The 14,342-nt window shown below is 40.3% G+C and overlaps 1 protein-coding gene across 1 annotated transcript in view; it reads right to left on the bottom strand.

Moving 5' to 3' along the window:
• TMEM150B (transmembrane protein 150B) overlaps window positions 1–14,342 on the bottom strand; it is a 69,536-nt gene that overhangs the window by 14,979 nt on the left and 40,215 nt on the right. The window contains exons 3-5 of the mRNA XM_075280168.1: window positions 8,666–8,725; window positions 7,073–7,140; window positions 1,636–1,763 (exon numbers count right to left, since the gene is read on the bottom strand). Of these exons, the coding sequence (XP_075136269.1) occupies window positions 1,636–1,763; window positions 7,073–7,140; window positions 8,666–8,725 (256 nt within the window). The remainder of the gene's footprint in view (window positions 1–1,635; window positions 1,764–7,072; window positions 7,141–8,665; window positions 8,726–14,342) is intronic.

Below are 14,342 nucleotides of genomic sequence, written 5' to 3'. Positions count from 1 at the left end.
CCGCACTGGGAGGCATTGGAGCACCAGGGAAAGGTGTGTATGATTTTTTTTTCACCTCCCTTGGCCTATTTAAAATGTAAAATTTTTGGCTGGACAACCCCTTTAATGCTTTAGGCCCCACGTACAGATATGAAGAGAAAAAGAGGCATTGTGTTTTTTTCCGCAGTATTTTTCATTGAGTTTTGGTAAATTTTTCTCAGCATTTTTTCTGCCCATATTATAAATAGATTCATAAATATAAAAATAATAATAATAATAATAATAATAATAATAATAAATCTAGATTCTGCAGCTGAAATTAATATGCTGCGTGGTTTTTTCAAAACACAGTTTTTCCACAGCTCTTTATATTTTTAAGCAATTTGTAGATGAGATTGATGAAATCTCATTTACTTTTCTTTTACTAGAAAACACAGAATTTATTTCCATTGTTTATCAAAAGCAGGCAAAAATGCTTGTTTCTGCAATGTGAAGTCATAGCCTACAGAAGGAAACCAAGTCTAATGTGTACCTCACAAGATTAGCTTTGCAAAAATGGGCTGAACTGTCTGCCACCTTCCAGGTTCTAGTGGTCATGGGGGAAGGGTCAGTGTTATCATGATGAGTATATGATGGGGTTGTTGGATCAAAGAGTGATAACGCCACTTTGAAACCACCAAGACCCAATCACTGGGGATCAGATGTACCCTGAGGGTCTCAGAAGATGGTGGATGACCTGTGAAGAAGACCAGAACTCTGGAAGATGCTGCAGTGGAGCTCAGGAGAGATGAGTAAATGTTTTTTTTTCTATTGTTACACACCTTCCCTGTGTCCTAAAACTGTGGACAAATGACCCACAATTAGCTGGAAAATTTGTAACAAACCTGGCTGGTTATGAACCGTTAACCCAACACTAGCCTACACGTGACATACTCACAGCAGATTCTCTGCCATGGACTTGCCACCAGCCAATCTGCTGCAATGTACAATAGCAGCAAAGTCAATTAGAACCTTATCCACATGCTGCACAGATATATTCTAGCGAATCCCATCCACGCATTTTGCGGTATTTGTGGTTTTGGAAAATCGAAGCTTGTCAATTATACCTATGGAAACACTGGTGATTTCCCTATAAGTATTATTGAAGCAGAAGGTTTGCAGAGGAAACCTCTGTGGATTTTCTCTGAAGAGCACTGCTGGAAAACCCGTGTTGCGTTGCCGCCGCATTTTTCTCGCAGCACTTTTTTACTGCAACCTGATACGTGGAGCCTTAGCTTTAGTTGGTGATATTGCGGCAAAATTCTGCTCAATGCGAAATCAGCAGAAGACACATCTGACAGTGTTATTGACTAGGCTGATTTTTTTTATTTATAACAGTGCAATAACTGGGGACACCGAGCTGTAAAATATTACTTATACCCCCAATCACTCCCTGTTTACATGGGAAGATGACCTGCCAACTATGAAAGGTGTGTTTGCCTGTTTGTCACCTGACTGATGCCTTAATCACTATTGCATTTATATATTTTTCCAGCACTCATTCACCTGATCATTAGCACTAGCACTCAAAAATCTGCCCCAGTGTTTATAAGAGACCCCAGCAATACAGAGACACCTACGCATGCAGCGTATATTACATTACATTGTAAAACATACCTGAAAATTACCAACGAGTGAAGTTCCCAGAGCACAAAGAAACCCCAAAGCAAGACCAGCAGAATTTACATGAGAATGGCACCCGTAATCTCTGATTTGCTGAAAGCGTATAGCACAGATCCAGACCACTAATAAAGACACAGAAATAGGATTAGCATAGTTTAATATAACATAACATTGTAACATTGTTAATCGAGGAACTTTTAGGTTCAGAAGTAATTATTAATGAAAAAATACATCATTGGCACAGTGTATCACAATATAGAGTGGTATTGGGTACAAAAGAGAATAGAAAATAACAGAGTATTACAAAAGTAGTTTCTATATTCCAGCAGAGATGCCAGCGTATTGAACATACAGGTAAAAAATAAAATCAAAAACACTACAGTTCAAATATAAAGACAAGATACAGAAAAAAGAAACCAAACAAGCAATAAACAGTTAAAATAAAAATTGGAAAAGCATGGCTTCCAACATTAGAAATCATACCGTGGGTGGGAGTGTAAAACTCATCCTGGGGGATAGTAGTGCAAACAATAAGACAGACCTGTATGTCACCTATGGGGCTCACACCTTATCGAAGAAATGTGTTCCAATATCAGTTATGGTAGCGTTAATCTTCTAAAACAGCATAAAGTGTCAACTCGTCTGATGACCTCCAATAGGTCATCAGGAGGGTTGGAGGCCTTCACTTCGATGCTACAAGAAATCTAGCAGACATCATAATATATTGAACTAATTTATAAGGAGCACATTGGATTCCTGGTGGTCTGGTGATGAATAATCCAATGTAGTGAATGACACAAATGTCAGACGAGAGGCCAAGTCAACCAAGTATGGAGAGTATCCCCATTATCCTGAAAGCCTGAAAGGAGGATATCATAGGAGGATATAGTAGGATATATGCAATATAGCTTACCCTGCACCATATAATTCCTATGCAATACCTTCAAAGAAGATTCCATGAGTGTGACTTGCCAACTACCTTTCCTAGTAACAGTACAACAATCCATAGTGGCCCCCAGGTCAGTCTCCCAGGATATCATAAAGTCCAATTTAACTGTCCTTGGAGGCAGGAAGGGGGGGGGGGGGACAAATTACTATATGTAAAGGAATGTGAATCTTTATGTGCAGCTCTGTAAAGATATAGTCTCTTAAAATCAGTAACCTGAATAACAGTAGTGACAGGAGTTAGTACTCACACAAAGGAAATATCTGGTAAGTTCTGAAGACCTCGAATGGGGGAGAAGTATGAATGCAAGTGAGAAACTCTTTTGTGATCACTGTCTTGCCAAGAAGGAAATCATTAAGAAGCCTGAATCTGGCATGCTTCCACTATGTGAAGTCCTCCGGAGAAAGTCCAGGAGGGAAAAGAGGGTTACAAAAAAGTGGGAGTAGGGGTGGTACAGGGTAGTCCATATTGAAATGTACTTTTCTGCCACAACTACAGTATGCAACTACAGCCTACTAATCTGAAGGATTTCTGTTTGTTAAAGGTTTGGGGTTTTTTGCTCACCCAATTAACAGTGATACACTGTAGTAATCTAACAAAAAAAAAACCCAGTTTATTAAGGTTTTTCTTAGTTACCTAACATACATAGAAACTGCCCTTTTGTATCAGCAACCCCCCCCCCACCCCCAACAACCTGAATAACGCAGTTGTAGTATAATAATCAATTACCAGGTCACCCTTGTAGTGCTATTATTGCTATGCTATTTTTCTTGGAATAGTTTTTTTGTAAAAAAAAAAGACAAATACAGAAGCAGAATTGTTGCCAATCACTATTATAATTAACCAGTGTGCTATAAAATAAAATAAAAACATCAGGAGACAGGCAATAGGAAGGCTAAACCCTTCTTGTTTTGATGGCACCATCGGTACCAGCAGAATTGTTGTACTTCCTGAGAATCATCATCTTTTGCAGTCCAGTCCATCACATTATTCCATGCTACACTGCCACTCATGTTGCTACAGCTACCACCACTACCACTGTTCAACCAGACATATCCTGCAGCCTGGTCCATCATATTATTCCATGCCATACTGCCACTCATGTTGCTATAGCCACCACCATTGCCACTGCTCAGCCAGAGATTTTGTGAGGCCTAGTCTATTACATTACATTATACTACACTGTTACTGCCATAGTGTTGGCATAAAAATCTGCTCCCTTGAAGAGATAACTTTTAATAGCTTTTTGGATTTTTCTATAAATCCATTATTTTTTGTGATATAACTGTCATGAGTGTCTAAAAAAAACACAAGCAAGCACCTTTCCCCAAAATAAGGGTCATTTTTTTGTTTTAAATGCAGTGTATGACTCGGAGTTTGTATCCTCTGCTTATCATGCATTTTTCCATAGATATTCATGTCACTTTCACTTTGACATAACTTCAGCTGTGTTTGCCTTATAGAAATTGGGATAGATAGGTTCCGCAGGGCACTGACAATGTCATATACTATCTTTTTAAGCCAATTTAAGCTGTGGCATGTTATTAGATCCAAAACAAATCTTGGAACCTGAAGACCAGATCAGAAGACCTCAGGATCTAGCCCTCTAAAATGTTATAAAATAAATATCAAAATCCATAACATAACTGCTAACTATCAACCCGTCTCTAACCTCCCCTTCATCTCTAAACTCTTGGAATGCCTGGTCTACTCTCGTTTAATCCACTATCTCTCTGCTTCACCCCTTACAATCTGGCTTCTGCACTCTACTGAAATGGCCCTCACAAAAGTCTCCAATGATCTCCTAATGGCTAAATCTAATGGTGACTTCTCTCTTCTTATTCTTCTGGACCTCTCTGCAGCTTTTGACACTGTTGACCATCAACTCCTCCTCAGTCGGCCTCTTATCTCTCAGACCGCACTTTCAGTGTATCATTTGCGGGCTCTGTTTCTTCCCCTCTTTCCCTTGCTGTTGGGGTTCCTCAGGGCTCGGTCCTAGGCCCCCTGCTCTTTTCTCTCTACACAGCCCCCATTGGAAAAACCATCGCCAGATCTGGCTTCCGGTACCATCTTTATGCTGATGACACCCAATTATACACATCTTCCCGTGACATCACCCCTGCACTCATACAGAACACCAGCGACTGTCTCTCTGCTGTCTCAAATATCATGTCCTCACTCTATCTGAAACTAAATCTCTCTAAGACTGAACTACTACTGTTTCCACCATCTAATAGATCTGTCCCTGATATATCCATAGCAGTCTCAGGCCTTACTATAACTCCTAGGCAGTATGCCCGCTGCCTCGGGGTCATGTTTGATGCAGACCTTTCCTTCACCCCGCATATTGAATCACTCGCACGTTCATGTCACCTCCACCTCAAAAACATCTCCAAAATACCAGAGATACATTAAAGACACTTATTGTCTCTCTGATTCATTCTCGCCTTGACTACTGTAACTCCTTACTAATCGGTCTTCCCCTCACTAAACTCTCCCCTCTACAATCTATTCTGAATGCAGCGGCCAGGCTCATCTATCAGGCGAGACGCTAGAGCGATGCCTCTGGTCTGTGCCAGTTGTTACATTGGCTGCCTATTCAATATAGAATAAAATATAAAGTTATCACTCTCATCCACAAGGCTCTCCATAATGCTGCACCTACATTTCCTCCCTCATCTCTGTCTACTGACCAACCCATGCTCTCCGCTCACTCAATGACCTAACACTAACATCCTCTATTATCAGAACCTCCCACGCTCGTATACAAGACTTCTCCTGAGCTGCACCACTTCTCTGGAATACTCTACCCTGGACAATCAGATTAACTCCCAATTTCTACAGTTTCAAACGCAAACTAAAGACACATCTTTTCAGACAAGCCTACGTTATGTCTAACGTAAACCCTTCCGTACTATAATTAGAATCCCCAAAATTTAACCCTCTTCTGTCCCCGCTCCCACATTACCCCACATGATATGATGCCATTTCAGGCTAACTTTATATGTCCAAGCTCCATCCACATGTTAAAGGACACGATTAGTGACGGCTCATAAAGTTTTATGTTTGTGTAATGACAGTAACCTCTATTACAACATTGTCTGACCTTTGTATAAGCAATATCGCCCCTGCTACCTCTTGTGTCACCCCCTCTACCTCATAGAGTGTAAGCTCTTGCGAGCAGGGCCCTCAGTCCCATTGTGTGAAATTACTTTCTTTGTAATGTATCTTTCTGTTTATATTTGAACCCTAAAAATTGTACAGCGCTGCGGAATATGTTGGCGCTATATAAATAAAATTTATTATTATTAATCATTATTATTATTATTATTATTATAACATTCTTTGCAATGCAAAAGAATAATAATATTTTTTAAAGTATGTATTTAATATCATCAAATTCATAAAAACCTGTTCTACAAAAATAACATTTTTATACTCCAACACTAGAAAAAAATAAATCTAAAAATGCTATTTTATTGATTATCTAGCCACACAAATTTTTTTTTAAAAAAAGTGATGAAGTCTTATGTACTCTAAATTGGTATCAATATAAAGTAGTACGTCTTCCAAAATACAAGCCTTCTATTAGCTCTAAAGGAAAAATAAAAAATCTATGACTTTCAGAATATGGCAACACAAAACAAATATATCAAAATGAGTAAAACATAAAACACTACAATCGTACTGTCCCATAAAATAAGAATATTATATTATTTATGCTCTACAATAAACAGTGCAAAATTTATCATATAGATACAAATCTGAAACTTGGTGGGTTAAGAAAAATTACGGTAGTCAATAAGTTGCAGGCAAACGATAAAGGTGCCACTGAAAAATGTAACCTATCCTGCAAAATACAAGTCCAACCAGCTACATTGGTGTAAAAATAGAAAAAAGTTATGGATTTCTGAATTCTGCCGTGTAAAAAATTGTACAAATTGCTGAACATTAAGGCCACAACTGGCAGCATCCTTAAGAAGATAAATATGTCCATGTTATGATGGAGTTGTTAGTTATAGAGGGAAAGGAAATGTGAGGGAAGTGCATACAAAATAAAATATCACATCATAATAAGGGCGGGTTCACACCTGCGCCTGGTCTCCGCTTTGTGGGTTTCCGTCTTCTGCCCGAGAAATTGGACAGGAGACGGAAACCCGGAAATCAGTGTCCGCCCGTGAGCGTCTTCTGGTGTCCACGGCGAAACAGTTTTTTTTTTTTTTTTTAACCAGACACAATGTCCTGCATGTCCGACTTTGTGTCCAGTTAAAAAAAAACGTTTTGCCGCAGAGAGTCAGAAAACACTTACAGGCGCTCACTTTGCAAACCCATTCAAGTGAATGGGTTTGAAAGATGACTGCCTGTTTCCGTCTCCTGTTCAGTTTCATGGGCAGAAGACGGAAACCTGCAAAGCGAAGACTGGGCTGAGGTGTGAATCCGCCCTTAGTAGTAGTGAGCTGCTAGTAACATAGTACAAGTACTTACCTAATATTGCACCTACATTTAGAACTTGGCCAAATATACAGCTCTGGGGAGGATATGACCCACACGTGCTGTCCAAAAAAAGATCATGTTATCAGTACTAGAATAATGTGTTACATATTCCATAACATAAAGGCTACGGTCTCTTCATTTTCAATTCTTTTTCAATGACAAATGAAGCAACTTTGCAAATAGTCTTCATTGCAAATATTCTCCATTTTTGTAGATGTGCAGATCCTATGTAGATCTACAGTGCCTTGTGATAATATTTATCTCCTTCATGTTTTTGCTGTTACATTGCACTACAGCCTGGAAATAAAATGATTATGGAGGTGCAGATATTTTCAGTGTAAAGCAAACAATATCTAAGAAAAAAAAAAAACATTAATGGGCACAAATATTCACCCCCTTGAAAGTAAGATCTCTGTTAGTTTAGCTCATCTACTGGTAGATACTGGGATTTTAGCCCTTTCTACCAGGGAAAACTGCTCCAACTGCTTCTAGTAAATCTACATTTATATAACATGAAAAGTCCTGTCCCATTTTTGGTCCATTTTCACAGATCCCTCAATATATTCAAATGTTTGAGGGATCTGTGAAAATAAACACCCCTCATGAAAAATGGACATTTTTTACTTCATTCGTCTGAATGTAGGCTTAGGGTTCATTCACACAGAGTCTTCGCTCAGCTGATTCTGAACGTAAAACACGTTCAGAATCAGTGCGTACAAAGCATATCCCATTCATTTCTATGGGAGCCAGCATACGTGCGCTCCCCATTGAAATGAATGGGAGGCTTTTTTCCCCTATTGCTTTCAATGTCATACGCGTGTATCACATTGAAACCAATAGGGAAAAAAACAGCCCATTCATTTCAATGGGGAGCGCACGTATGCCGGCTCCCATTGAAATGAATGGGATTTGCTTTGTACACACTGATTCTGAACGTGTTTTACATTCAGAATCAGTTCAACATATACTTAGTGTGAATGCACCCTAAGGCCCACTCCCAAGTGTACAGCTTATAAGGGTCCTATACACATGTACTTCCATCTCTGCAGTGGACCTTTAGAGCTCCTCCATTGTTGTCATAGTTGAATCCTGAATTACTACCCTTCTTGCTTTTGGTGATCAGCCTTTTCTCATCAGGTCTGTGCCATATTCTTTCTATATTGTTATAATGGATTTAAGGGTGATCCATGTGAAATTTTTTAGAACCCATATCTATTGCCTTCGTAAGAATGGGTTTCAGTATACTGACAAATTTATCCCAACAACCCCATTCATAAACTTGATCGGGACTATAATGAAATAGATCAATAGATTGACTCTTAACCACAGTAATAGAATTCTCCAACTTACTGAAGTTTGAGAAAACCTAGCCTTAGGAGTGTCAGAGTTTTTTTTTTCATTCCACTGTAACAGATTAGACAATATTGTAGGATTTATAACAATTCATTGCGGGTTACAATGAAACATAAGTGAATAGAAACTGGGGGATGGAAAGGGGGATTCTAAATTTTGTCATCCTTATCCCCATAATTTCTATGTACACCCCTGAAACGAAATAAAATGTTTACATTACTATATAATCACCTGATATAAGGAAAATTTTCTGTGATATTGACTGAGCCATTGGACACTGCCATCGCATACCTGAAATAGAATAACACATGAGAACTATGCAAAAAAACAAAGCAATATGTAACGTCTCTGCCTGTTCGGGTCTCTGTGCCACCCTTTGCGGCGCAGGTGGAGAGTTCAGTTTGATTCATTGCATAGTGTTTTTTGTTGCACTGTGTGAACACTGCTCTATCTCAGTAATTGAATTTCCACCACAGCCATCTCCTGCACCTTGTTTCCCTCTGTTCATGAAATGGTTAATTCTAGTCTTTCCTGTGTGATTGACAGACTGTCTTCCATTCAAGTCTAGGGGTGGTCCTGGGCTTTCTATATACAGGAGATCCACCCACACTGACTCGCTGGCTATTGTGACTCTGTCCTTAGACCTTGTCCCTGCTAGCTCCTCTGTCTGCTGCTATTGTATTACTGGCCTCTGGCTTATCCTATTGACTATTCTATTGGATTTTGATTCTGTACTGAGTTGCTTGACTGTTACCGGACCCTTGGCTAGCTGACCTTCCTTTGTTGTTGTTTGTCTTGTCTTTGTTCTGTGTTGTCACTGTGAGCGCAATTCGCTCTAAGTATCACCGTATTGAAGTCCAAATTAATAAAGACATATTAGCATATGCTAAAGACTCGCACAAATTACACTCAGCTGTGGTGTAAATGGTGGTTCTGCTTTAATGATGACAATGAAGCAGTATATAACACATTGCATACACAAGAATAGGTTTGGTTAGGATAATTAGCATAACATGATTGGTGGACAAGCTGTAACAATAGCCCTGATGCATGTCTATTGGATAAGAAACTGGAGAGAGGTCACACCTCCCTGAGGGCTGATGGGGGATGTTAGCTCTTGAACAAAGGTGTCTCAAAATCCAAAATGGAGTCTGTGAGCACATGGCATGGTCTCACAAAATGGCTGCCGTCAGCACACATCTCAAATACATAATGGAGGTTACACAAGCTGACATCCTCCACATTTCCCTCCTTTTGTAAATGATATAACCCATACTCAGGGTACATTAGGAGCTGCTAATCAGATCCTGAGGACTCCCCTGGAGACTTCACCTCATTCCCCATAAATATGTTATACCATTTACATACAGAGGAACCTTCACATGTCTGTGTGCACCCAACCACCATTACAGACTGCAAACCTACTGTTTTGGGTTTAGGCCTCTTCGTAGAGAGTTTCTTTTCAAACCAGAATATAAACTTTATATTCACATAGATGCAAAGGCAGAGCAGTAATATTTAGAATATTCCCTGTAATATTCCCATAAACCATCCACCTAATCCCTTACATCAATTGGCAGAATTTAAGAATGAAGAAGTATCTGACCACCAACTATCCTGCCTCTTCACATGTTCTTGGATCCATTTTTCTCTGAGCTCTCTGACCGTATCAATTCCTGCACGCTTGTACAGAGTATGACGGGGTATCATCTCAGGTGTCACATGTTCATCAGCAAATATAAAGGTGGCTGGTGTCAGTCTAGCAGGAGTACACGTCCCATCTTCCCCTGAGGGTAGCCACTTGTATGCCTGGTGACCACATACTAGATATACATCTTTGGGTAATATGCATGCTTTCTGAGGCTAGACTAGGCAATAGAGGTAGCTAAAGAGTCGCTGCATAGAAGGGTTTTTCATACCACTTATCTCCCATCTCTAGGTCTCTTTGTAGTCCGGTTCTCTGTATCAGACACCCCTGACTATCCTTGACTAGGCCCCGTTCTATTAAGCAGTTGTGCTCTGGACAACCCTTTATTCCTTCTGTGAACGATCTGTCACTAACTTGTAAGGGGGCATGAATCTTTTTCCACTTTACCTGACCTTACATTAGAGGTAGCTGGCAGACCTAAGCTGATATTCTGCTCTTCTGTGGGAATGGCACTGGTATGCAATGGGACTTTGGATTTATGTTCAAATTTTCCTTTTACCCCATTCTAATCATACCACTTGCTTGGTCTCCCTGTCAAGTTTATCTCTAACCATGGGAGGGTCACCCAACCTGCTATGGGAATTGGAACAAAGTGATTATTAGTGACGTTCAGTCACTGAACTCCAACATACATTATAGAAACATTATGAAAACAGGAGTCATATAAAGAAGACCTCATCTAGATGAAGAGAGCTAAATAAAGCATAGTCTTTCCAGAACCAGGACTGTGAGTACAGATCCAACAGTCTCTGGGTTTTCATTCATGTTATCAGTTAACACCTAATGGTGTTTAATCAGTTTCTTGTCCCACTCTTCTTCTTTTAGAACTTCATGTATCAAGCCCACTGGTTGCATCACCAGAGCTAGGATCACCAATGGGTACCACATCTTTTCAGTCCTCTTCTGGGCAGGCCACGTTTTTACAGTGACTAGCATGGTTCCATATCAACGTTCCTTCTAGTTTGGTCGATGTTGTCAGTAGCACTTGGAAAGGACCGTCAAACCATGGATCAAAGCTCTCACGTATCTCTTACCACCACCCAGTCTCCTGGATTTAGGGAATGTGTTTCCAGTACTCAGTTTGGATCTAGAAGAAAACTGTACAGTGAAGTGAGCTCTACTATCACTCTCAAAAGGTCTCAGGGACCCATACTTGCATACTATTTCAACAGCTTATCTGCAGTTGCTTTTGCGATGGCTTTCTGTACCATATATGCCTCAGACCATCAACACACACAAGCACCTACTCATACCTTCCCACCTTTGGTAACTGTATATAGTCAACCTGCAATCTCTGAAACGGGTACAAAGGCTTTGGGTCGTGTTCTTAAGGAAGCTTACTTTTTGGCCCATATTGTGCCTATCACATGCTACAACCTGGAGCTGCCTATCATTTGTCCACCAGGTCACACATGGCTGTTATTGAGTGGTGCACTTAAGAATGAGCTGCCTGCGCCGTCATTGGAAACAATATACTCTCTTACCACTGCCCATCAGGCTTTGTGCACCTTGCTGCTCCCAAGTCGTATTTTCTCCTGGACCAGTTTGGTCTTGCAATGTTTTGAAAACCTGAAAAGAGAGCTGAGAAACTTTCTCTGGTATGGTGACCACCAGTTCTGAGGCATGTACCCTAGGCTTTTCTGCAGCTAGTTTGGCGGCACCATCTGCCTTTGCGTTAACTTTATTTTGTATCAGCCTTGGTGAGTGCCTTGACTTTTGACTATACCCATCAGTTCAGGTAGAAGTAACAGCTCCATCAGTTCCTGAACAGCCTGGAAATCCTTTATAGGCTTACCATTAAACATAAGGAAGGCTCTTGCTCTCCAGATCAGGCCATAGTCGTATTCTATATCAGGGGCATAGCGGGCCTACCCTCAGCTGTTTTACACCGTTTCAGTGAGGCCTGTTTCCAACTCAGCTTCTTGAGCTGAGGCCTGTGGGAGTAATGGTTCTGCTTGCTTAACCTTGTTTTCAGTGACCACGGCATATCTGGTGCAGGATCCGCCATTTTTCCAAATACAAAACCATCTATAAAAGAGCTCAAAATCAAAAAGTTAGCGAAATCTCAAAATCAAAATTAGCAATAGATTCATCATTTAAATATAGTTCATCAGAAAATACATGTATCTACAGGATGTTTTACTGCTGTCCTTTGCCCTTTTCCCCCGTTGAATCTATTGGTAAGAGGGTAGAAGGATGAAGTGTGTCATAAATACAGCACACTGTAGTGTGAGTCGTCTGGCCATTGAAATGTGCTTTGGCTGGACCTGAGACACTATATACTATGCATATCATGAGGAGTAAGTATTGTGACAGGGAAGTCCAGTACAATGTCAGCACTTTTCTCCAGGGGCAATTGGACCATAGCCGCAGCCCTAACACAAGAAGGTTCTCCTCTGGACACTGGGTCTAATCTAGCAGAATAGTAGGCTGCTGGTCTTTGCTGGTGTCCATGGCTTTGAGTAAGCGCTGCTGCTTCATATCCTAAAATCTCAAGTACAGAAAAGAGAAAAACTCTTGTCATAATTAGGAAGCTCTAAAACTTGCATAAATAAGATTGCCAACTTGAGGGAGTGAAAGTTTTCCAGTGCCTGTTCTAGTTTAGTAATGCAGTCATAAAAAGATTAAACTAACAAGGATGCATTACAGATCCACTGTCTGCAGCAGGACACAAGGCCTAAAAATGTCCTAAGTTGTGCCACACCATTAGGGAGTGTGAGACGACATACAAAAATAACCTTAGTAAGGCAGAACTGCAGGCCTAGACTTAGATGCTTTACATCCATTTTCTGCTAACAAGCAAGACAGAGATACTGATGCTTGCACACATATCTCCTGTGGGGGGCAGTATAAATTTGGCCAACCCCATACAGGAGAAGTACCACGCCCAAAGGCGGTATCCAGTAACTCTTTTCCTGACTCCTCCTCACCAGAATGATCTTTCACTCCCCCACCATGGAAATCAACCTCCTCTTGTAGTATAGGTGTGGGCCTGTCTGCAATAGAACTTCTAACTCAGGGTTCTAATGGCCCTTCTTTTGAGGCATTTAGCACCTCCCCCTCCTCACATGGGCTTGGAATATTTCCTGTAAAACCCTCTTATAACACCTTACTTCCATTTGTTGTCTTTCTATACATATATATTTTTCCTTCATCACTTCCTTTATTACTTTCATCTATATTTTGCATTGTTCAACTAGTTTCTCATCTTTCAACCATCTCTGCCACACTTCTTATGAAAGTTTCTGTCACACTTCCAATCAACCAAACAATTGTCTCCAAAATCAATGACATTCCTTTCTGTGTCCAAACTCATTAACATAGAAAGAGCTGGCCTTTATCTCTCTTTCCCATGTGGTCAAACTGGCTTACACAGGCACGGCACATGGCATAGGAATTATATAGACAAAGGGATTTATACACTATAATTCACAGTTTAGCCATCTTTTAAATTATCATTCAGACTATCTAATATAAGTAAACATAACTTTCTCAAGCTCCTACACACTTCACAAGTACAAACAACTCAACATTGCCAATCAGTGCAGCAGGCAGAAGAAATGGGAGAGCTTATAATATGGATTAAAATCAAAAATAATTTTCATCGTGGCCACTGGTCTCCCAAATCTATCTACCATACCACATCTGTTCTTACTAATCATACACCTACTCAAATCTAAGCAAATACAAGATTTATAGACAATATACATGACTATCATACACTCTCCTGCAAACCACAGCCTTCACTCAGTCACACTCATAAATTCCTTAAAATGCGCATTACAAACAAAAAGACATTACAAAACAGACATACGAGTTATCTCTAATGCACTAAAATAATGGATTCTCTGCTATACATGTACATGCGCACGCAACCCCCACAGCCCAGGCCTTTGTTTGCAGTGCAGGGGGTGGGGGGCACTTTCCAAACACACATTCTTACACCAACCCTAGCTCCTTCTGAGACCTTAACAATCACTAACTTGCTGAAATACCTTGCTTAATGAGAATCCCTCCATTCCACTCCATCTTTCAACATGCACATATCCATCTTTTCACATCCTATTATCACCTATCTCTCTGTTCTTGGTGCTTTCACTTTCCCAATAGAACACCCCTTCAATACCTCAGCACCCTCATTTGCTCTCAATCTCTATAGCTGGACTTCACCTATTCCTAAAATCAGCCTACACTGCCCAG

Source organism: Leptodactylus fuscus, chromosome 6, assembly GCF_031893055.1.
Source record: "Leptodactylus fuscus isolate aLepFus1 chromosome 6, aLepFus1.hap2, whole genome shotgun sequence".
NCBI classification, from domain to species: domain Eukaryota; kingdom Metazoa; phylum Chordata; class Amphibia; order Anura; family Leptodactylidae; genus Leptodactylus; species Leptodactylus fuscus.
Note: the sequence above shows the minus strand (reverse complement) of the source record. Positions and strands in the feature narration are given on the sequence as shown.